At 44.9% G+C, this 22,427-nt stretch overlaps 1 protein-coding gene across 1 annotated transcript; it reads right to left on the bottom strand.

Annotated features, from left to right (window-relative positions):
* Positions 1–2,469: 2,469 nt before the first annotated feature.
* LOC117669258 (proline-rich transmembrane protein 1-like) lies at positions 2,470–5,579 on the bottom strand. Its single transcript, XM_034423558.2, has 2 exons — positions 5,280–5,579; positions 2,470–2,821 (listed from the first exon to the last, which is right to left on the bottom strand). The coding sequence occupies exons 1-2, from the start codon at positions 5,577–5,579 to the stop codon at positions 2,678–2,680; spliced, it is 444 nt and encodes a 147-aa protein (XP_034279449.2). The 3' UTR covers positions 2,470–2,677.
* Between the last annotated feature and the right edge of the window lie 16,848 nt (positions 5,580–22,427).

The raw sequence follows: 22,427 nt of genomic DNA, 5'->3' as shown, positions 1-22,427 counted from the left end.
TGACACACACCAAGCTTCGCAAACACTGTTTAATTCCAAACAAACCCCTTTCAAGAATGCAGGCTTCCCGTGCAAAGGGTCCTTATCAAAGTTATTAAGAACAAAGTCTGACAAAGGTTGGCAACCAGCCCAGAAAACCAGATAGGAGAAGTCGCTCGCTCTCCAAGATACTCTGTAGTAATGAGATGTTGTTTCTAGCAAGAAAGCACTAGCTGCGTGCGACTTAAATAGGCTAAGGGAGTGGCCAATTATCCTCAAGCCCTACTCTCGAGTAGACCTCCTCCTCCTGAGTAGCCACTCCTGCCTTTTGGCAGCCCTGCGTGCCCGAGCATTGAGGAGAGGCTCCTCCACTTTGCTCTCTCCACTGGAAGGAGCCTCTGGAGGTTCTGAAGGCCCTGGCTGAGTCTCTGCCTCTGGCATCACATCCTCTTCGGCCTCCTCACTGTCCGACGCGAACGACGGCTATGCCGGCTGCTGGCATGACACCACACCAGCCTCCTCGTCGTCAGGATCAGCCACGATCCTCGCAGGCTGCTGGCGGGCCACAACACCAATACTGACAGGGCAAGCCAGTAGAATATAAATTGGGAGCAAAGCCCACTCGTTACTAGCACTGATGATGTTGCCTAGTTTGGGTAATAAACTAGGCAGGAAAACAAACAAGTCCAGAGAGCACCAAGGACTCCTCATTTCAACCCTGAGCTACAAATATTCATTTTAAAAATGGGGGTAATGCTTTTATTAAAGACCAGGAAAAAGAGTAATTAGGTCAAACAGCTTAAGCACTCCTGGACTAGACTAAAAATGTTTCCATCCCTGATTATTTTCATAGGGAAAAAGACACTAGCATTACTCTACTTGGCTTCTGAAACCAAGGATGTATTTCAATCCCTCCCCACCAAGGCTGTAGGAATAGATAATTGGTCAGGCAGGGGTTGGTAAGAAAAGCAATATGGATAGTCCTTGACTTACAACCCTTCATTTAGTGACTGTTCAACGTTACAATGGCACTGAACAAAGATGACTGATGACCATTTGTCACACTTAAAGCAACATCCTCATAAGTCCCGTGATCTTGGGAGCTTGGCAACTGGCTCGTATTTATTTATTTTATTATGTATTTATTTATTTTATTAAACTTGTATGCCGCCCTCTTTCCCAAAGGACTCAGGGTAGCTCACAATGATAAAAACACATAAAATTCAGTATTCAAATATAAAAACCAATAAAATCCCCTTTAAAAAAGACCCCTTCAGTCCAATCCGGCCAGGCCAAATAGCCATGTTTTGAGGTCACGGCGGAAAAAGCGAAGGTCAGGAGCCACCCAGAGCTCCAGAGGGAGCTGATTCCACAGAGTAAGCGCGCCCATAGAGAAGGCCCGCTCCCTGGGAGTCGCCAGCCGACACTGTCTGGCCGACGGGACCCCAAGGATGCCCTCCCTGTGAGAGCGCACTGGGTGATGGGGAGCTGTCGCTGGCCGCAGATGGTCCGCCAGGTACCCCGGGCCTAAGCCATGTAGGGCTTTATAGGTAATTACCAGCACCTTGATGTTGGTAATTTATGATGGTTGTAGTGTCCTGGAATCACGTGATCCCCTTTTGCAACCTTCTGACAAGCAAAGTCAATGGGGATGACAGATTCACTTAACAACCGAGTGACTCACTTAACAACTGTGGCAAGAAAGGTTGTAAAATGGAAGCAAAACTCACTTAACAAGATTTTCACTTAGCGACAGGCATTTTAGGTTCAATTGCAGGCCGTAAACCGAGGACTACCTGTATATCCTAGAAATCACAAAAGCAGTGCTGAGAACATTCCAAGAATATAAGGAGTCTCTCTTCATGTATTGGCATGGAAATGATTAATAAAAAATATGCGTGGAATGATAAATGCATGGAAAGAGTGTAATTTTTCCCATACTCCTACATTCTGCTTGTGGCTAGAGAATGTTGCAGTAAGAAACACGTCAGAATAATTTACATTTCCAGTGAAATCTGGGTTTTGAAATTACAGTACACGAACACAAAGCACAGAGTGGTTTTTTATTATTTTTAAGCTGCACTTCCTACCCTGCCTATTGCCCAATTTCTACAAACTCTGACTTCTAGGTTTTACAAGTTTGAAATTTCCCAATCACTCAAAAAGCAATACGTCACGAAGCTGCCGGGAAACCAGATGGTGATCTCTCCAACGTGACATTTAAGTATATCTGATCTTAACTTCCACCTTGAAACCTCAAGGATGACCTAAAAGCTTGCTCCCCGAATTTAGATTCACTATTCAGAGTTGACACCCTCATTAAAGCATCTCCCTCTTTCTGTTTGATTGATTTCAAATACGCCTGCCTTTTCATGAAAGAGGCAGATTTCCATGCTGGATCGCAGTATCTACTTTGAATATGAGACACAGACAGTCCATTGCAAATCTTTTAATAGATGGTTCTTTCCAGCCTACAGATGTCCCCTCAAATACAGTGCTATGTAGCACAAACATATCTTTGATAGTCACAGAACCAAGAGTATGAAAAGCTCAAGATACATCAGCACGAGTGAGCCAGCCCAGAGTTTTGTTAATTTTGTGATGCCATTCAAATAACAGTGGAAGCCTTCTACAGGGAATTTGTTCTGAGGAGTTGAGTTGGTTGAAGCTTCTTTAAGGGCTTAAGGATAGTGGTGATCTACGCTAAAACAATTGCAATTATAGCGATGTACACGAATGCTAATACGATTCCAATCCCCAGAGCTATGTGAGCGAAGGACCGGGCTAATATGGAAAGTCGCCGAGCAGCTGTTTGGTCACCAACTTCATTAGCTTGCCGAGTCTGCAGGGAAAAAAAAGGAATCGATGATGAAATCATCATGGAGCCTTGGTAGTACAGTGGTTTAATGCACCCTGTTATTAACACAGCTGCCTGCAATTTCTGCAGGTTCAAATCTTACCAGGCTCAAGGTTGACTCAGCCTCTGAATATTGCAGGCAGTTTTTAAAAAACCCAGAGGTGAAAAGTTTACACCTGCCCCTGACTTCCCGTACTTTTTAGAAATTGAAAACAGGTTAAAAAATAGGTCATAGCTACAGATAATTACTGAAATTATACCATTGATGCTCAGTATAACACCAAGAATAACAGTATATTATAACAGTATATCTCAGTATAACACCAAGAGCCTTGGTAGTACAGTGGTCTAAGGCACCCTGTTATTAAGCTGGTTATTAAGACCAGCTGCCTGCAATTACTGCAGGTTCGAATCTCACCAAGGCTCAAGGTTGACTCAGCCTTCCATCCTTTCTAAGGTAGGTAAATTGAGGACCCGGTTTGTGGGGGCAATAAGCTGACTTTGTATAAATATACAAAAGTATGAAGGCTATTGCTTAACGCATTGTAAGCCGCCCTGAGTCTCCGGAGAAGGGCGGCATATAAATCAAATTAAAAAAATAAAATAAAAAAATACTGAATAATATTTCACATGCAGGAAATGTACATACTGAGTATGTACCCAGAAGCTTCTGTTGTTTTGGCCAGTGAAGAATTCTGTTGTCATGGGTGGTACTATTCTTATCAATAGAGACTGGCAGAGCCGAAGTTCATAGTTCACATCTTTTTAAAGCTTGCTTTGATAGATAAATAGCCAATATAAAAGTTTCTGGGAAATGATAAGAGTCAACAGAATCTGACTCAATAGATAGCTAAACATGTTTTTCAGCTGCGATGGCCTCCTGCAACCCTCTGCCAGCGAAAATGGGGCCTGGGAGAGCTGCACGCGGCCCTCCCGAGCCTCATTTTTTCTGGCAGAGGCATCGCAGGCCATTTCTTCTCTGTTTCCAGGGGGGGGCAGATCTAAGCACCCCACGGGCCAGATCTGGCCCCCAGTTTGACACCCCTGTTCTAGGGTCTCAGCAAAGGTGCTCTTTCAAGAGGCAACTGGACTTTCTGGTTTTTCTTTGAAGACGTTTCACTTCTCATCCAAGAAGCTTCTTTGAAGCAAAGCGTCTTCAAAGAAAAACCAAAAAGTCCCATTGCCTTTTTTTTGGGATGGCCTTTAAACTCAATTTAATCTCAGCTTTTTCAGCCTTGTGTCCTCCAGGTTCATCATCTAGAGCAGTGTTTCTCAACCTCAGCAGCTTTAAGATGCGTGGGCTTCAATTCTCAGAATTCCTCAGCCAGCCACACATTGTATTTTTTTAATATAAAATGCAAATGGAAATAAAGACAATGGAGAAAAGGGGAAGGAAAGGGGATAGAGGAGATAAAGTGAGGGAAGAGGGAAAAATTAAAAAAAGAAAAGAAAAACAAAAAGCAGTGACCTACAACTTTTTTTTTTTTTTTGATGCAGAAAGATAAAATCTCACATCTTAAAGTTGCTGAGGTTAAGAAACGATGTTTAAGAGATCAGGGAAAGCCACTTGAAGCTTGCAACCCGCTCTAAAGTCTAGCTATTCTTAAAACCATTGCATTTAAAATGAATACCAGCTAAAGCCCAGCTGATTGTTGAGCTGCTGTTTGCCACATAGTAGTGATTCTCATCAGCAGAAGGATACCTGGCAATTCATATCTCCCTTCCAAAATGAACATCAGCCTGGATTTTGGCTGTAGTTTACAGCACTCTCTGAGATTCCCTTACTGAAGGAGAAGGATAAACATTAAAATGTCTGTACAACATTTTCCCTAAAATGTCCCACGTTCTCCCTCCCTCCCTCACTTCCGCTCTCCCCTTCTCTCCCTTTCTTTCCTTTTCTCCCTTTCTCTCCCTCTCTCCCTTTCTCTCCCTCTCTCCCTTTCTCTCCCTCTCTCCCTTTCTCTCCCTCGCTTCCACTCTTTGCTTCTCTCCCTTTCTCTCCCTTTCTCTCCCTCTCTCCCTTTTTCTCCCTCGCTTCCACTCTTCCCTTCTCTCCCTTTCTCTCCCTTTCTCTCCCTCTCTCCCTTTCTCTCCCTCTCTCCCTTTCTCTCCCTCGCTTCCACTCTTCCCTTCTCTTCCTTTCTCTCCCTCTCCCTTTCTCTCCCTCTCTCCCTCTCTCTATTTCTCTCTCTCTCCCTCTCTCCCTCTCCCTCCCTCCCTCCATCTATCTCTCTCCCTCTCTCCTTAGCATAAGTTGCCCTTAGCATAAGTTGCCTTTGTCTAATTTCAGTGACAAAAGACAGTGAATGATAGTCCTTCATATCTTCCTTGTCTGTTAGCTTCCATGTTTATATTAGATCCTATACACCAAAGCTTCTCTTTTTGCAGGTAACATTATGTCCTCCCCACCCGCTTTCTGTCCTCCCCACCTCCCAGTGCTCACCTGTATTGAGAAAACCAAGGCAGTGACACCTAGGGGTAGAAAGCAGCAAAGCATGGTGAAGATGGAGTAGGCCAAAAAATCAGGTTCTTTAGTTGGCTGGGATGGGGTGATGATTATAGTTTGCTGAGGTTGAACAAACAGACCTTGATTGGATCCTGCATCAGGGGATATATAGAAAGTTTGGTATGGGGGTGGCATGGCAGAAGGCCCTGTATTATCCATAGGGTACGGTGGTCCAGCAGGATAGTTCAGAGCAGGAACTGAAAGGGGCTCCTTTCCGGAGTATGGTGGCGGATCCATAGCATCAGATTTTGTGTTTCCCGGTTCTCCTTCTTCAGTCAACCAATCAATAATATTTACTCAATCGATGACCAGCAAAGCTCCTTCCTCAGTTCTCCACACTCCAGCACCCCAGCTGCTGATGGAAGACTATTGTGTTTTCCACTGTCAGATGTTTCTAGTGGAACTATTAGAATTTGCCTTATTCTTCAGTAGAATTGTTTTCCAGTGACTTCCAGTTCCAGGTGGTAAGTACATAAAATGAAAAATTAGACAATGAATAACCCAGCTAGATTAATACTAGGTGTGGCATCTAGAAAAGGGGGATGACCTTGCTCAATAGCCGTAATCTTATTTCTTCTGTGTGATAAGGAAACATGTATCCATTTTGTTTCCCAGTGACCTTCTTGGTAAGTTGTCTAAATCATTTCTCACCACGATGTTCATCATTTCACACAGCTCACGTTAAGGAGAAGTAGGCGTCTAGCAGTTGCTGGGCACAAATAGCCTTTCAAAAGTCTCATCAAAATGGTTGGGCGAGGAAGTGAATTCTTCTCTTTATCTTCTCCAGGTATAGCTGGAGTCCCTCAGGATTTTCAGTGGAGATGTTCTCTTTGCAATACTGGAGAACTTCGGCAGGGATGTTATCTTTCCCAGGTGCCTTGCCAGAGGCAAGGGAATCCAGGGCCACGTTTAGTTCTTCTAAAGTTGGTTCACTATCAAGCTCCTCCAAGACAGGCAGGTATTCAATGTTCTTTAATGCTTCTTCAGTTACCACGTTTTCTCTGGAATATAAACGTTGCACACAGCGTGCCATCTGCTGTGTTCAGTCCTGGATAACCTCACCTGTAGCAGACTTCAGAAGGGCAGGTTTCTTCTGTGTTGGGCCCAAGGCCTGCTTGATGCCATCATACATCCCCTTGATGTTGCTATCTGGATCCGCGAGCAAAGCTGCAGCCAATAGTCATTAGCACATCTCCTAGCGATCTGTTGGACTTTGCTACGAGCAGCTCACAGAACCTGTAGGTTGCGCTCACTGGAGCAGGCTTTATATGCCTTGGCCTTTTTAGTCACACCAGATGCTGTTTTAGGACCTCTTTCCAGAGCACGATACCATAGTCTTTTGAGACTGAAGGTTGCCAATGATTCAGGATTTTACTCTGCTGGTCATTGTCAACTATAGGGGGTGGTGCTCATCTCTGTTTCAAGGCCATTGGGCCAGCGCTGTCCGAAGACTTTTCTGTGGCCAGGATGTTGTCTTGGAACGCTGTTACCTTCCCACTGAAGTGGTACCTATTTATCTACTTGTATTTGCATGCTTTCAAACTGCTCGGTTGGCAGGAGCTGGAGCAAGGAACAGAAGCTCATCCCATCATGTGGCACTCGGGTCTCGAACCTGGGCTGCAGGGTTGCCAGCCAACAAGCCCAGCACCTTAACCATTGAGCCAGCTCCCCACCCTGTACAAGCTCAATACTCCTTTGAAAATTCATTTGCAAGAAAGAAATTACATGAGGTAATAAGCCTTTTGTGATTCCTTAGGAGCAACGAACAACAACAACAAAAAAATAGCAGACATTCATTGACTGGAATTCATCTAATTCCCTAGGGGTGGAATTTCTGTGAGCCATTTTGTTATCAGGGAAAGAATGACATGAAGCTCTAGGCACAGTATATCACTCAATGTTTCGCCCACACGGCTTGTTTATAAATGTGTCCTTGGAAGAAATATGGAAGCTTTTGATGTTCTGGTGGAACAATGCTTTGTTTCTGATGACTTGGCTGTTTGAAGATCACAACAGGCCCCATTAAATTAATCCACACTTCCTCTTTTTCTATCTATGGAAAGGTTTAGAGATGAAAAGCAGCAGTCACAATGAATTGCAACGATGGGGAAGGCGCTGCTCAAGAGGTGGCCTTCACTCAAGTATCTGAAACAATAAGGGGATTGTGTATCTCTGTTGCAAAGATTCTGTGACATGGAATGGAAGAAAGCTGTTTTTATGATCACTTACAGTATAGGGTGCAAACGTGTGAGATACGTTGGAAATAGTTCTCCTCTGACATCAGAGCAGGTTTCGCAACCTCCTTCTCTAAATGATATATGTATGTGCTTATACAAAGTCCTTTGTCTTCTGCTAATGATTAATCTAGCCTATTCTGGTCAACATTTCCTGTTCCATATAATTTCAATCTTTCTTAATAAAGGAAGATTGGGTTAAAGCATGGCTTAATACTTTTGTTGTCCCTTCCAACTTCATAGTTTTATCATTCTAAGCCAGAGGTGTCAAACTCGATTTCATTGAGGGCCACATCAGGGTTGGATTTGACCTCAGGGGGGCCAGTGGGGCATGGCCAGGGTGGCCATGGCCAGCTTGATGTCACTTGTGTCAGGGCACATAAATAATAAATAAATAATAAATAACTTTATTGTCATTGTATGTGTATACACAGTATACCCATATAACGAAATTCCCTTAACACCCAAAGACCAGGTCCAACACACATAACAATCCCCAAACACCCCCCCACCCACCACAATTCTCCACCCCTAAACCATCCAAACACAACAGACCAAGTAATACTGTCCAACAGCTCACTGATGGTGGCCCTTTAGTTCATTGTTGAGTGCAATTATAGCTCTGGGATAAAAACTATTCAGAAAACGTGTGGTCCGAGTTTTAATTGTTCTGTATCTTCTGCCAGAAGGCAACAGTCCCAAAAGATTGTAAGCAGGATGGGAAGAGTCTCTGAGAATGTTATGCAACTTTCTCAAACAGCGAGATTCGAAGATGTCGTCCAGGGCTGGTAGCTGGAGTCCGATGATATTCTGAGCAGTTTTAATGATTCTCTGTAGGGTTTTTTTTTTTTTTTTTTTTGTAGAGCTCTGTAGAGTATGTGATGGCCTGAGAGCTCTGCCAACGAAAACGGACTTCTGAACTCAGTTTTCAGCCATGACGGCCTCCTGCAGCCCTCTGCCAGCCAAAATGGAGCTGGGGGGGGGTGCGTGCAGCCCTCCTGGCTCCTATTATCGGCAACAATGGCATCCTGTAGTCCTCTGCCAGTGGCCCCTCTGAGCTCTGTTTTCACTGGCAGAGGCACTGCGGGCCGGTCCTTTGCTGTTTTCATGACGGCTCCATGGGCTAGATCTAAGCACCCCGCAGGCTGGATCTGGCCCCCGGACCATGAGTTTGACACTCCTGTTCTAAGCCAAGGTTTCTCAACCTTGGCAACTTTAAGATATGTGGACTTCAACTCCCAGAATTCCCCAGCCGGCATGCTCTAAGCTATATTCCAACTTCAAAGTAGGGAAAGGAGAAAGGAAAGGAAACAGCCCTTACATAAAATCCATACTTTTCCATTGGAGGAAATAATAGCGAAGAGGGAGTTGAAACAAAATCTAAGGAAATCTATTTATGTCTTCTGTAAATGAATTTCCTCTACCTGCTTAGTAGCCAAAGAATTGTTTGTTAGTTGGCAAAAGTTCTCCAGCTGCCTACTTATCTCCTGGTAAGTAAACTATATCTGACGTGCATAAATTCAGGTGAACAATAGCTGATAGCAACAAACTTGAGTTTTTTTCTATCTGTTAGAATAGAATGAACTGGAAGGGACCTTGGAGATCTTCTAGTCCAGCCCCCTGCTCAAGCAGGAGAACCTATACCATTTCAGATAAGTGACTGTCTAGATGCTTTTTAAAAACATCCAGTGATGGAGCGCCCACAATTTCTGGAGGCAAGGTATTCCACTGGTTAATTGTCTTCACTGTTAGGAAATTTCTCCTTAATTCCAGGTTGCTTCTCTCCTTAGTTAGTTTCCATCCATTGTTTCTTGTCCTGCCCTCTCTTGCTTGGGAGAATAATTTGACCCCCTCTTCTTTGCGGCAACCTCTCAAATACTGGAACACTGCTAACATGTCACCCCTAAGTCTTCTTTTCTTTAGACTAGCCAAACCCAAATCCTGTAGCTGTTCTTCATATGTTTTAGTAGTCATCTGGATTCCTGTTGTCCAGATATAGTAGTCCTGCAAGCTGAGCTGGGGATTTGAACTGGGTCACCTCATTAGATTCCATGGTCTCATCTGTTCAGTTTCTGTGTCCCAATCATAGGAACAGTCCCTGGCCTTATCCATGAGTGGGACCTTAACCACTGGCCTTCAGAAATGGAGAAATGTTTGGCTCACTCATGGAAAGTTCATCTTGAAGAACGCAGCTTTATCCCTCCTCCTCAGGTTAGAAATGTGTTAATACAAACTGAATTGCATTGCACAATCTAAACAAAGGCAATCTGTAGTGACTTTGGGTGGGTGGGGAATCTTTGCTAAAGCCTCTGATTAATCGTTGTGTCCATGATCCAAACAAACAGCATAAGAGAAGGATCTGAGAAGAGCAATGATTTAGCAGCCTCTTTTTATGGTATTTTTCAGCCACCCCAGCTCTTCCTTTTTTTTTACTTTTATGAGGAGCTTAAATCACCGAAAGGCTGATAGGCAAAGTAAACAATCCTAGAAAGAATTTTAACCACAGCTTCTCTATCCAAATCCGGTGTCATGCTATGGTTATTTTCACTGATGTCAGGAATCAGTCAAGAATTATAGCTACCCAATGGGCCTATAATAACAAGATCTGTCACCCCTTTCAAGGTAGACCAGACCAGGAAATCAAAATTATGAATGCTAACATTTATTATAAGATTATAGTAGCAGAATCTTGTAAATCTGATTGTGTCTCCCCTCTCCTTCCCTTTATGTTCAAGAGAAGTAGGGAAGGTCTTGTCTGAGATGCTTTATGAAACTACATTTCAGAATGTACCCTCAGGCTCAAATTTCTTTTATCTGACCATTGTCTTGGTTGAGGATGTTTTATATTGGTTGCTACAATATAAAAAAAGATGTTGAGACTCTAGAAAGAGTGCAGAGAAGAGCAACAATGATGATCAGGGGTCTGGAGGCTAAAACATATGAAGAACGGTTGCAGTAATTGGATATGTCTAGTTTCATGAAAAGAAGGACTAGGGATTGACATGAATAGATGGATAGAATTCTTTATTGGCCAAGTGTGATTGGACACACAAGGAATTTGTCTTGGTGCATATGCTCTCAGTGCACATAAAAGAAAAGATACAACACTTAATGATAGTCATAGGGTACAAATAAGCAATCAAATCATATTAGGAAACAATCAATATAAATCATAAGGATACAAGCAACAAAGTTACAGTCATACAGTCATAAGTGGGAGGAGATGGGTGGTGGGAATGATGAGAAGATTAACAGTAGTGCAGACTTAGTGAATAGTTACTTTGACAGTGTTGGGGGAATTATTTGTTTAGCAGAGTGATGGTGTTCGGGAAAAACCTGTTCTTGTGTCTAGTTGTTGTGGTGTGCAGTGCTTTATAGCCTCGTTTTGAGGGTAGGAGTTGAAACAATTTATGTCCCGGATGTGAGGGGTCTATAAATATTTTCTTTTTGACTCATGCAGTATACAGGTCCTCAATGAGAGGCAAGTTGGTAGCAATTGCTTTTTCTGCAGTTCTAATTATCCTCTGAAGTCTGTGTCTGTCTTGTTGGGTTGCAGAACCAAACCAGACAGTTATAGAGGTGCGGATGATAGCAGTGTTCCAACATCTAAGGGGCTGCCACAAAGAAGAGGGGGTCAGCGTACTCTCCAAAGCACCTGAAGGCAGGACAAGAAGCAATGGATCTGGAATGGAAACTAATCAAAGAGAGAGCCAACCTAGAACTAAAGAGGAATTTCCTGACAGTTAGAGTACCCACAATTTCCACTGTTTAATTGTTCTAACTGGAAGTTGTGGGTGCTCTAATAGTGGAGGTTTTAAGAAGATGCTGGATAACCATTTGTCTGAAGTGGTGTAGGGTTTCCTGCCTAGGCAGGGGGTTGGACTAGAAGACCTCCAAGGTCCCTTCTAACTCTGTTATTCTGTTATTTTTACAGTCCATTACAGAATTTTACAGGTCTGATGTATTTTGTTTTCTGCACCTTCTTATAGTTCAGCGAGTTAAGGAGGTGTCTGACTTGCTGTGAATGTTATCTGGATGTTCTCAATTTGGACAATGTTTTGCCTCTTGTCCCCTTGGTAATAGAGCTTGCATATCTCCATCTCTGTCAAGCTCAATTTCCTTAATACTGTACATGTGTTCACCATTCCGTTATTACAGCTACAATAATAGGAAGCTTACCAGAGCTGTCAGGAAAGAGAGATAGCGAAATCTAGTGGCCATCTGGAATTTTGCTGGCAGCTGTATCTTTATTAAGTACATCAATTGACTCAGCCTATCTGCAAGATGTCCTCCTCCTCTTCTTTTAATCCATTGAACCTCAAATGGAGCACCTTGGGTGGAAGTTTCAGTGGGTGGAAACTAATCAAGGAGAGAAGCAACCTAGAACTAAGGAGAAATTTCCTGACAGTTAGAACAATTGATCAATGAAACAACTTGCCTCCAGAACTTGTGAATGCTCCAACACTAGAAGTTTTTAAGAACAGATTGGACAACCATTTGTCTGAAATGGTGTAGGGTTTCCTGCCTAAGCAGGGGGTTGGACTAGAAGACCTCCAAGGTCCCTTCTGACTCTTCTCTTCTCTTCTCTTCTCTTCTCTTCTCTTCTCTTCTCTTCTCTTCTCTTCTCTTCTCTTCTCTTCTCTTCTCTTCTCTTCTCTTCTCTTCTCTTCTCTTCCCTTCTCTTCCCTTCCACTCCACTCCACTCCACTCCACTCCACTCCACTCCACTCCACTCCACTCCTCTCTCCACTCTATTCTTGTTTCTCAGCCTTAGCAAATTTAAGATATATGGACTTCAACTCCCAGAATTCTGGGAATTGAAGTCCACACATTTTAAAATTTCCAAGGTTGAGAAACACTGCACTGGAGCTTCACTAGCGGAAAGTGGCAGTACTGTTCAAACACATCAGCATTGGCAGAATTCACGAGCAGAACAATTGCAACAGATTCTTGGACGCTAGGAAATTGCACAATGGAGAGCTGGCTTTCAGCCAAGGATGGAATAAATCTTTTCTTCAGCTAAATGTTAGTGAACATTTGCCATGCTCCTCTGTGGCGCCAGAGGAAAAAACTCCTTTCCTGACTCACTGATCACCTGTTCTAGCTGCTAGACATAACTCTTTCTTCCAATCCCAAGGATGCGGCCTCAGTTTTATCCAGCTGCCCTTTGCGAACTGTGAAGTTCGCTCTCCCCAGATTTGCGACACCTTGTCTCCTTCCACGGGGGGATATGAAAGTTTAAATAATTTACATCATGTTGAGCTTTGTTTTCTCTTTCCCAGACCTCACCCACTTCTAGAGACTCTGTCCTTCACGGATGCTTTGGGGTAAGCTGAGGAGGCCATGCATCGGAACAGGAAATTGGGACATTTTTAGAAGTATTATTTTTAGCTGCTGAGTTATGGAATGGAATGGTGGAACAAGACCTTAAACTTTGCCTTATAAACAGCATGGTTCTTAATGCCATCCAGAAAAGAATGGCAAACTTGGTGGGAGAGACTAGCAATAGCACTTCTTAGACTTATATACTGCTTCATAGTGCTTTAAAGCACCCTCTAAGCAGTTTACAGAGTCAGCATATTGCCCCCAACAATCTGGGTCCTCATTTTACCGACTTTGGAAGCAGGGCCATCTTAACAGCATTATGGGCCCTGGGCAAAGCAGTGTACTGGGGCCCAGTGGTGAAATCTGAACCGGTTTGCTACCGGTTCAGTGGCCGCGCATGTGCACTGTGCACCAAGCACGTGCTGCATGCACACATGCACAGTGCACTCCAAATGCACATCGTGTGCCAAACTCACACTGCATGCACATGCACAGTATGCACCAAAAGGAGGCTTGGGAAGGTAAGTAGAACAGCGAGGGGGGGGATTAGCTGTGCCGCACGATTTAGCTTAGCTAGAAAGCAGGATTTCCTGCTGACTAGCAAAGCTAAACCGCGCAGCACAGCTGATCATCAGAAATACCGATTCAGAGGAACCGGTAGCTTTTTTAAATTACCGGTTTGCCCAAACCGGTCGCTTTTTAAACTACCAGTTCAATCAAACCAGTAGCCAACTACCGGCTCACCCGAACTGGTAGTTTTTATCACTACCAGTTTGCCCGAACCAGAGTGAACCGGTAGCATTTCGCCTCTGCTGGGCCCCCTACGACAGCTACTCACAGGAATAAAAATGTAAATGGTTGATAAAATGAAACATATATTTATTTTATTGGCACTTTCAACAAACTCGGTGTTGAAATATTAAAAACATGCTGTGCAGCAACAACTAATCAACATAATGAAAATTTGAATGAAACACGAGGCTTGAAAAACACAATAATACTCAGTAAGCCACACAGTTGCTGTATGCTGCCTGGAGGCCGTGCGGGTCTGGATGGGGAGGAACAGGCTCAGACTCAACCCCTCCAAGACCGAGTGGCTGTGGCTTCCGGCGCCCCGATATAGTCAGCAGGTGCCATCGCTGACTATTGGGGGTGAATCTTTGCCCCCCACGGAGAGGGCTCGCAATCTGGGTGTCCTCCTGGATGCACGGCTGTCTTTAGAAGAGCACATGACGGCCGTGGCCAGGGGGGCCTTTTATCAGGTTCGCCTGATTCGCCAGTTGCGGCCCTTTCTGGACCGGGATGCCTTGCGCACGGTCACTCATGCCCTTGTCACCTCCCGGTTGGACTATTGTAATGCTCTCTACATGGGGCTCCCCTTGAAGAGCACTCGGAGGCTCCAGCTGGTCCAGAATGCGGCCGCGCGGGTGGTTATGGGCGCAACCCGTTATGCCCATGTGACACCCCTCCTGCGCGAGCTGCACTGGCTCCCGGTGGTCTTCCGGGTGCGATTCAAGGTGTTGGTTACCACCTTTAAAGCGCTCCATGGCATAGGACCCGGGTACATCCGAGACCGTCTTCTGCCACCAATAGCCTCCCACCGACCAGTTCGTTCCCACAGAGAGGGCCTCCTCAGGGTGCCATCAGCCAAGTTATGTCGGCTGGCGACACCCAGGGGGAGGGCCTTCTCTGTGGGAGCCCCAGCCCTGTGGAATGAACTGCCCCCGGAAATTCGTAAGATCTCCGACCTCCGGGTGTTTCGCTGCGCATTGAAGACCCTGTTGTTCCGCCAGGCCGGACTATCAACACAATAGTTTTAAATTGGGGTATTTAAATTTATTGGGGTTTTAAATTTGAGCCACTTATTTAATTATTTTAAATTTTATATCATTGTTTTGTCTGTGTTTTTAAATAGGCTGTACACCGCCCTGAGTCCTTCGGGAGAAGGGCGGTATAGAAATAAAATTATTATTATTATTTATTATTTTATTATTTACAGTATATGATACAAGGTGCATTGAAGGGTTAACATACACAGATTAGTATGGGGGCCCCTATGCTCGTGGGGCCCACCAGCAAGTACCCATCAGGCCCATGCATTAAGACAGCTCTGTTTAGAAGGATAGCTGGCTGAGTCAATCTTGAGCCGGTCAGGATCAAACTCCTGGCAGTGGGCCGAGTTAGCCTGAATGAACTACTCAACCCACCATTATGGCCAAAGTGCTGAAAAAAGGAGTACAAAAGGAGTGATAGAGCAGAAAGTGGGGATGAAGAGAGAACACTATTTTGGATAAAAGCCCAATTCATTGATGGATTTAAAGGTCTGCAGTTCTGGTAAATGATCCCTGGAGGAATAAAATGGGAACAGAGAATACTGTTGAAATTATGAGCCACAAGGAAGGTGGGTAGAATGAGTTTGCTGAGATTGGCTCTTAATGGATTTTGCTTCATGAAATTATTATTGTTCTTTTATAAGTTATTAAACTTCTAACTCTGGGCAACATAGTGGACATTTTCTAAAAGAGAAGTTGTGTTAATGGTTTATGGTCATGAAATAAGACCATTAACTTATTGGAGGAGCCGAGGTGACGTAGTGGTTGGAATGCAGTACTTGCAGGCTACTTCTGCTGCCTGCCGGCTGCCTGCAATTTGGCAGTTTGAATCTCACCAGGCTCATCCTTCCGAGGTGGGTAAAATGAAATTTTACCCCAGATTGTTGGGGACGATAGGCTGACTCTGTAAACCGCTTAGAGAAGGCTGTAAAGCGGGGTGAAATGCTCCCGGTTTGGACTGGATTGCCCGATCTGGTAGCAATGGTGGTGGGTGGTTCGGAGAACTGGTAGCAAAAATCCCCCCCCCATGCCTAGCTGAGCTGCACGATCATCAGAGGCATTTTTTTTTACCTTTAAAAGCATTTTTTCTACAACCTCTTCGGCCGAAGAGGTTGTAGAAAAAAAATGCCTTTAAAAGCCTCTGACGATCCCAGCTGAGTTGCCTGATCGTCAGAGGCTTTTAAAAGCATTTTTTTTCTGCAACCTCTTAAGGTTGTAGAAAAAATGCTTTTAAAAGTAAAAAAAAAAAAAAAAGTTGGCCACGTCCACCCAGTCACATTACCCCCGTCTCCCACCAAGCCACACCCACAGAACCGGTAGTAACAAATTTCACCACTGCTGTAAAGCACGGTGAAGCGGTATATAAGTCTAAGTGCTATTGCTATTGCTATTATCCCTTTTTCATATACTGCATACAAGCAAAGTCCATGATCTGGAGTGTATATTAGATAGTGAATTGTAATTACAGCTAATGGTAAAGTAATATGCTTATACAAGTCACCGAAGAGCTATATTTAGAATGTTGGCATTGCATGGAAAAAAACATTGTTTTACTACAGATGCTGCATTGTCTAGAGTAGAGGATTGGTCTTGAGGCTAATGAGGTACGGTGTGAGTGTTTTGAAGCAACTGTCTCCACTGGGAATTCCTTTTGAATAATTAGATTTTTTTTTTTTTAAAAAAAAAGAGGGAAATGCTGGATGTCTTTCCCCCCCCCTCCCCCTCATGGCAAAAAACAGTGAAGTCCTTAAAGATTAATTTGACTCTGTATCTGGGGAATTCATTGACTATTAATGGTTGACAAACATGTCATGTACATGGTGTACAGACCAGTAGCACAACAATTGTCCCTCACCTATCACTTATCACCCAGTCTGACCCTTAACCCTAGTGCTGTTGCATCACATGGAAGAAAGAGAAAAAAAAATAAACCAGAATGGAGGGAGGGCATAAAATTAAACAAAAACCGGAGGGATCAGAGCTTCAAAGAATGTTCATTACCCATGGTTCCAGGTAATTTGTTTCCAGGTCCTAACTGAAATCCTTCAGAGTAATCAAACATTACATCATTCAGGCTAATGATTAACAATCAAATAAAAATAAAAATTAAAACCTCTGGAGATGTCAACACAAGAGTTTGAATAACCAACCAAGCAAAACTTGGCAGATGATCTTAGAATATAGAATAAACAGAGTTGGAAGGGACCTTGGAGGTCTTCTAGTCCAACCCCCTGCTTAGGCAGGAAACCCTACACCACTTCAGACAAATGGTTATCCAATATCTTCTTAAACATTTCCAGTGTTGGAACATTCACAACTTCTGGAGACAAGTTGTTCGACTGATTAATGGTTCTAACTGTCAGGAAAGTTCTCCTTGATTCTAGGTTGCTTCTCTCCTTGATTAGTTTCCACCCATTGCTTCTTGTCCGGCCCTCAGGTGCTTTGGAGAAGAGCTTGATTCCCTCTTCTTTGGGGCAGCCCCTGAGATATTGGAAGACTGCTATCACGTCTCCCCTAGTCCTTCTTTTCATTAAACTAGACATACCCAGTTCCTGCAACCGTTCTTCATATGTTTTAGCCTCTAGCCTCATCTTCAAGGATCTCTGCAGATTTAGGGGACTTCTTGATGCTTCTTGGTTTTGGGGAGATCCAGACTAATCTGGGGGTCTGAAGGACAAGGCGTCTGTTTTCCAATGTGGTTATTGGATACCAAGTTTATTTACAAGTTAATGTTGTTTCTTGCGTCACTGAAAATCCCTGTTACATTGTCCCTTTGCATTAGGGTGTAGTTTGTGAGATGAGACAATAGGGGACAAATACAACAGGATGTTTCTGTCTCTGGACAAAGTCCATTGTGTGCTGGATGCTTTATTAATCTTTGTTGTCCTCTGTTCCATGTTTACCATCCACAGAGATGCAGATAATGATTTTCCAACCTGACCTGGCTTCCATATTAGAGCAAGTGAGTGAGCGAGCACAGGCGCATGAGAGAGAAAGACCCCCCTTCCCTCCACCTGGGAGGGATGAGTCAGGATCCTTTCACCACAATAAACATCCATTGTTTTCCAAGTGGTTGGCTCTAGTCATTTGCATTCCCTGAGGATTTCATAAGGAATCATCCTACGTGTCTTCCAGTGAGTAGGACTGGGGTTATTTCCCCCATCCTGTGGCACTCCTCGGCTTACTTGCATCCACAGCGTATCTTAGCAGACAATTCTCCATCTATAAAACAGACCGATAGTTTTACAAGGAGAGACCGCAAGGCTCTTAACGGAATGTTTGCTACGTGATTAAGCCTGAGTTGTAAAGGGAATCTATTAGAACATAATGACGGCTGCCAGCACAGATAGACAACTCATTATAAATCAGCTTGGTTAGAGGCCTATATTCGCAATTCATGGTTGGCTTTAACCATGTTTTGTGGAATAAACCATAGTGATCTTAATATGGAAAAAGGTGCAAAGGCCAGATGGAGACCACTCTTATTAATACAGGACTTATATGAGACAGATTGTTCTGTCCCCGTACCACACACGCACCCCCACAGACGGTCCGGAGTTAATAAGCCACATGACAAAACTCTTTGAAGATAAATCTGGCAGCAACCCAGTGGCTAGCTGCCAATTCAGACTTTACTCACACAAAACAAAGATTAGATTGCAAGCATTCCGATAAAACAGGCAGAGTTTCAACAATACAAGGATTAATCCAAATGCAGTCTGATAAAGCAGGCAAAGTCCAGTAACGCAGAGATCATGGATTATTTCCAGTTTTTGCTCGTCACAAACTGAACCGGCCACCACACCCACATTTATACCCTGTGGGGTGTGGTCCAGTGACTCAGCTAATCTCTGGCACGCCTTCCCCTCTGCTGCGCACGCTTCTCCCTGCGCCTCTGCCGAGGGTCCAGCCAGCACTTATCTTCTTCGTCGCTGTCCACCTGTGGCTGCGGGGACATGCTTGGCTCTGAGCCTATCGTTTGGCCTTCGGTGTCCTCCGGAGGCATTACCAGAGAGGAGGGTCCTGGAGAGGGAGGCCTTGCCAACTCCTCTCCCTCACTCTCAGAGTCTGCATCTGTCGATAGCCCAGGCTCAGGCAACGGAGCCACAACACAGATAAATGTGCATGTTCATGAGAGGAACCATCGTGAGCAAAAAGTCACACATAGCCAAATACAGAGGTAAATGCAGACATAACGGCAGGAAACTTAGATAGGCTTGCAAGACACCTGTGACCTACTTTAGTGATGGGGCACAAGTTATTTAGCTTCTATAGTACAGCAACAAAGGGGAGGGGGCAGCTGAGATAGGAGGCTATCAATACTGTAACCAATCATAAGATGTCAAATGTATGCATAACCATATACAGAAAACAATTGTTTTTCTGCCTTTCCTGTTTCCTGTACCTTTGAAGTATAAAAGTAACTGCATCAGAACCCCTCGGGGTTCAGATTTTGCGGAAATTTTGAATAGTTCAGAGAACCGGTAGTAAAAATTCTGACTGGCCCTTCCCCCATCATTTCTCTGCCTCCCGAGTCCCAGCTGAGCAGGAGGAAATCGGGATTTTAGAGTATCCTTCCATTGGAGTGGGGAGGGAATGGAGAGTTTACAGTATCCTTCCATTGGAGTGGGGAGGAAATGGAGATTTTGCAGTATTCTTCCATTGGAGTGGGGAGGGAATGGAGATTTTACAGCATCTTTCCATTGGAGTGGGGAGGGAATGGAGATTTTACAGTATCTTTCCATTAGAATGGGGAGGGAATGGAGATTTTGCAGTATCCTTCCCCTGCCACGCCCACCAAGCCACGCCCACCAAGCCACACCCTCAGAACCGGTAGTAAAAAAATTTGAAACCCACCACTGAACCATTAACTTAAGAACTGTGGTAATTCACTTAACAACCATGGCAAGAAACATTTTAAAATGGGGCAAAATTCACTTGACACATGTCTTGCTTAGCAACAGAAATTTTGGGCTCAATGATGGTTGTAAGTTGAGGACTACTGTGGAAGGAAAGAGAAGAGAATCACTCGAGTTTTTAAAGAAAAGACTGGACAGCCTTATGTCTGAAATGGTATAGGCCCGTGATGGCGAACCTATGGCACGGGTGCCACAGGTGGCACACGGAGCCATATTGGTGGGCATGTGATGTTGCCCTAGCTGAGCTCCAGGGCACATGCGCGCACCGGCCAACTGATTTTCAGGCCTTCCGGTCCCACCAGAAGTCAGGAAACTGGCTGTTTCCAGCCTCTGGAAGGCCTCCGGAGGGATGGGGAAGGCTGTTTTTGCCCTCCCCAGGCTCCTAGAAAGCCTCTGGAGCCTGGGGAGGGGAAAAAACAGGCCTACCGGGCCCACCATGTCATTGTGTGCCAAAAGCAGGGGGAAGTGTGTGAGGGTCACGTGCGCACGCGCGGGAGGGCGGGGCACATTGAATTATGGATGGGGGCACACGCACCCGCGACCTCCCATGCTCCCCCCGCTTTTGGCACGCGATGGCAAAAAGGTTAGCTGGTATAGGCAGTGGTGGGATTCAAGTAATTTAACAACCGGTTCTCTGCCCTAAAGATTTCTTCCAACAACCCGTTTGCCAAACTGTTCAGAAAGTTAACAACCGGTTCTCCCGAAGTGGTACGAACTGGCTGAATCCCACCACTGGGTATACGGTCTCCTGCTTGATCAGAGGGTTGGACTAGAAGACTTCCAAGATCCCTTCCAACTCTCTTCTGATTGAACCAACCCATCAACCAAGGGACAATGGGTGTACTATTGGAAGATCTGAAACACCAGGCTGGGGACAGATCCTCCTGGAGAAAATCTATGTCATTACTAAACAAATGATCAAATAAGGACATAATTTATCCATATACAAATAAAGTGAGAGGCAATAGACAAATGTTTAAAATAGCAACGTTCGGTACCATGCTTTGGGATCATTTTGTAGGATTTGAAAGGTTTTCTTTTGTGGAAATGGAAATAAATTCGCCTCTGAGAACCTCCAACTCCAATTTCCAGCCTTATTTCAGAAAAAGAAAAATAATAACTCGTTAAATACGGTCACTCATGCCCTCGTCACTTCACGCCTGGACTACTGTAATGCTCTCTACATGGGGCTCCCCTTGAGGAGCACCCGGAGGCTCCAGCTGGTCCAGAATGCGGCCGTGCGGGTAGTTATGGGAGCAGCATGGTGCTCCCATGTGGCTCCCCTCCTGCGCGAGCTGCACTGGCTCCCTGTGGTCTTCCAGGTGCGCTTCAAGGTCTTAGTTACCACCTTTAGAGCGCTCCATGGCTTAGGACCGGGGTACTTACGAGACCGCCTTCTGCCACCAATAGCCTCTCACTGCCCAGTACGCTCCCATAGAGAGGGGCTTCTCAGGGTGCCGTCGGCCAAACAGTGTCGACTGGCGGCCCCCAGGGGGAGAGCCTTTTCTGTGAGGGCACCCACCATCTGGAACGAGCTCCCCCCAGAGATACAGAAGATTCCGGATCTGCGCACTTTCCGCCGTGCCCTCAAAACATTCCTGTTTCAGCAGGCCGGCCTGGCCTAACTTTCCCTTTATATTGCTTTTTGATTTTATTTTAAACTGGGATGTCTTGAATTATCTAGGACCAGAGTGTTTAGTATATTTTAATTGATTTTTTATTAACGTTTGTATTACATGTATTTTTATCGTTCGCTGTTCACCGCCCTGAGTCCCTCAGGAATAGGGCGGTATATAAATTTAATAAATAAATAAATAAATAAATAACCAAAGATTGGCTAATTTAAATTGCCTGGAGCTCATTGTCTTAAGGAGGTTGGGCTTCATGATGGCTATGGCGTGATTGAGGGTGGTGTGTGACTCACTCAGGTAATAAATCCTTGTTCAGACTAAGGGAAGGAGAAATGAACCACTTGCTGTGCTGTAATGCCGCCGTTTGCGGGAACATCCAAGTCAAAGGGGATCAGAATGTATCTATGACTCTGTCCTGCCTTTGAAAAAAACCTGTACAGAGACTTTTGTTGCAGCTTAATCAGGGGTGGGGCTGCTGGGGGTTCGCAGGGGTTTGGGAGACCCTCTAGCTAAGATTCTGTGCAGTTTGGAGAACCCCCAAATCCCACTGGCTGGCCCCGCCCTGCCCGCCCTGCCCCTCCCAGGAGTCCCCACGTGGCCCGTTTTAGATGTAGGTAAGTGCAGGGCATATGCGGAGGCTCGGGAAGGATGAAAAACGGGCCTATCGGATGTTCAGAGGGCTTACGGAGCCTGGGGAGGCCGTTTTCGCCCTCCGGGAGGCTCAAGGAAAGCCTCCAGAACCTGGGGAGAGCCCCCCCTGTGTTGCTGGAGGCTGACTAGGTCACGCTCACCATGGCCATTCCCACCATGGCCACGCCCACCCAGCAACCAGGCAGAGAACCCCTTGCTATAATTTTTGAAGCCCACCCCTGAGCTTAATGTATATCATACCTATGTGGCCTCTCTCCTGTCGTTCTTCATGGTTTATGGAAAAATTGAGGGAAATGAAGTGGATTAAGAGATGCTTGAGTATTGCTGGAAATCAATGAAGAATGAACTTGTCGGGGTCGTAGCTGGCTCTGTAGGTTGTCTCAGCTCCCAGGTTTGGTTGAAGTTTGGCTGATGCAATGAAGGGGCTTGTTGGGCATTTCCTATTGTGGCTGAGGGCTAATCCTTACTTTTGTTCAGACCTTGCTGCAGGGAA

This window comes from Pantherophis guttatus, chromosome 10 (assembly GCF_059756535.1).
Source record: "Pantherophis guttatus breed Tessera chromosome 10, ASM5975653v1, whole genome shotgun sequence".
Taxonomy (NCBI): domain Eukaryota; kingdom Metazoa; phylum Chordata; class Lepidosauria; order Squamata; family Colubridae; genus Pantherophis; species Pantherophis guttatus.
This window is presented reverse-complemented; position numbering and strand designations above follow the sequence as displayed.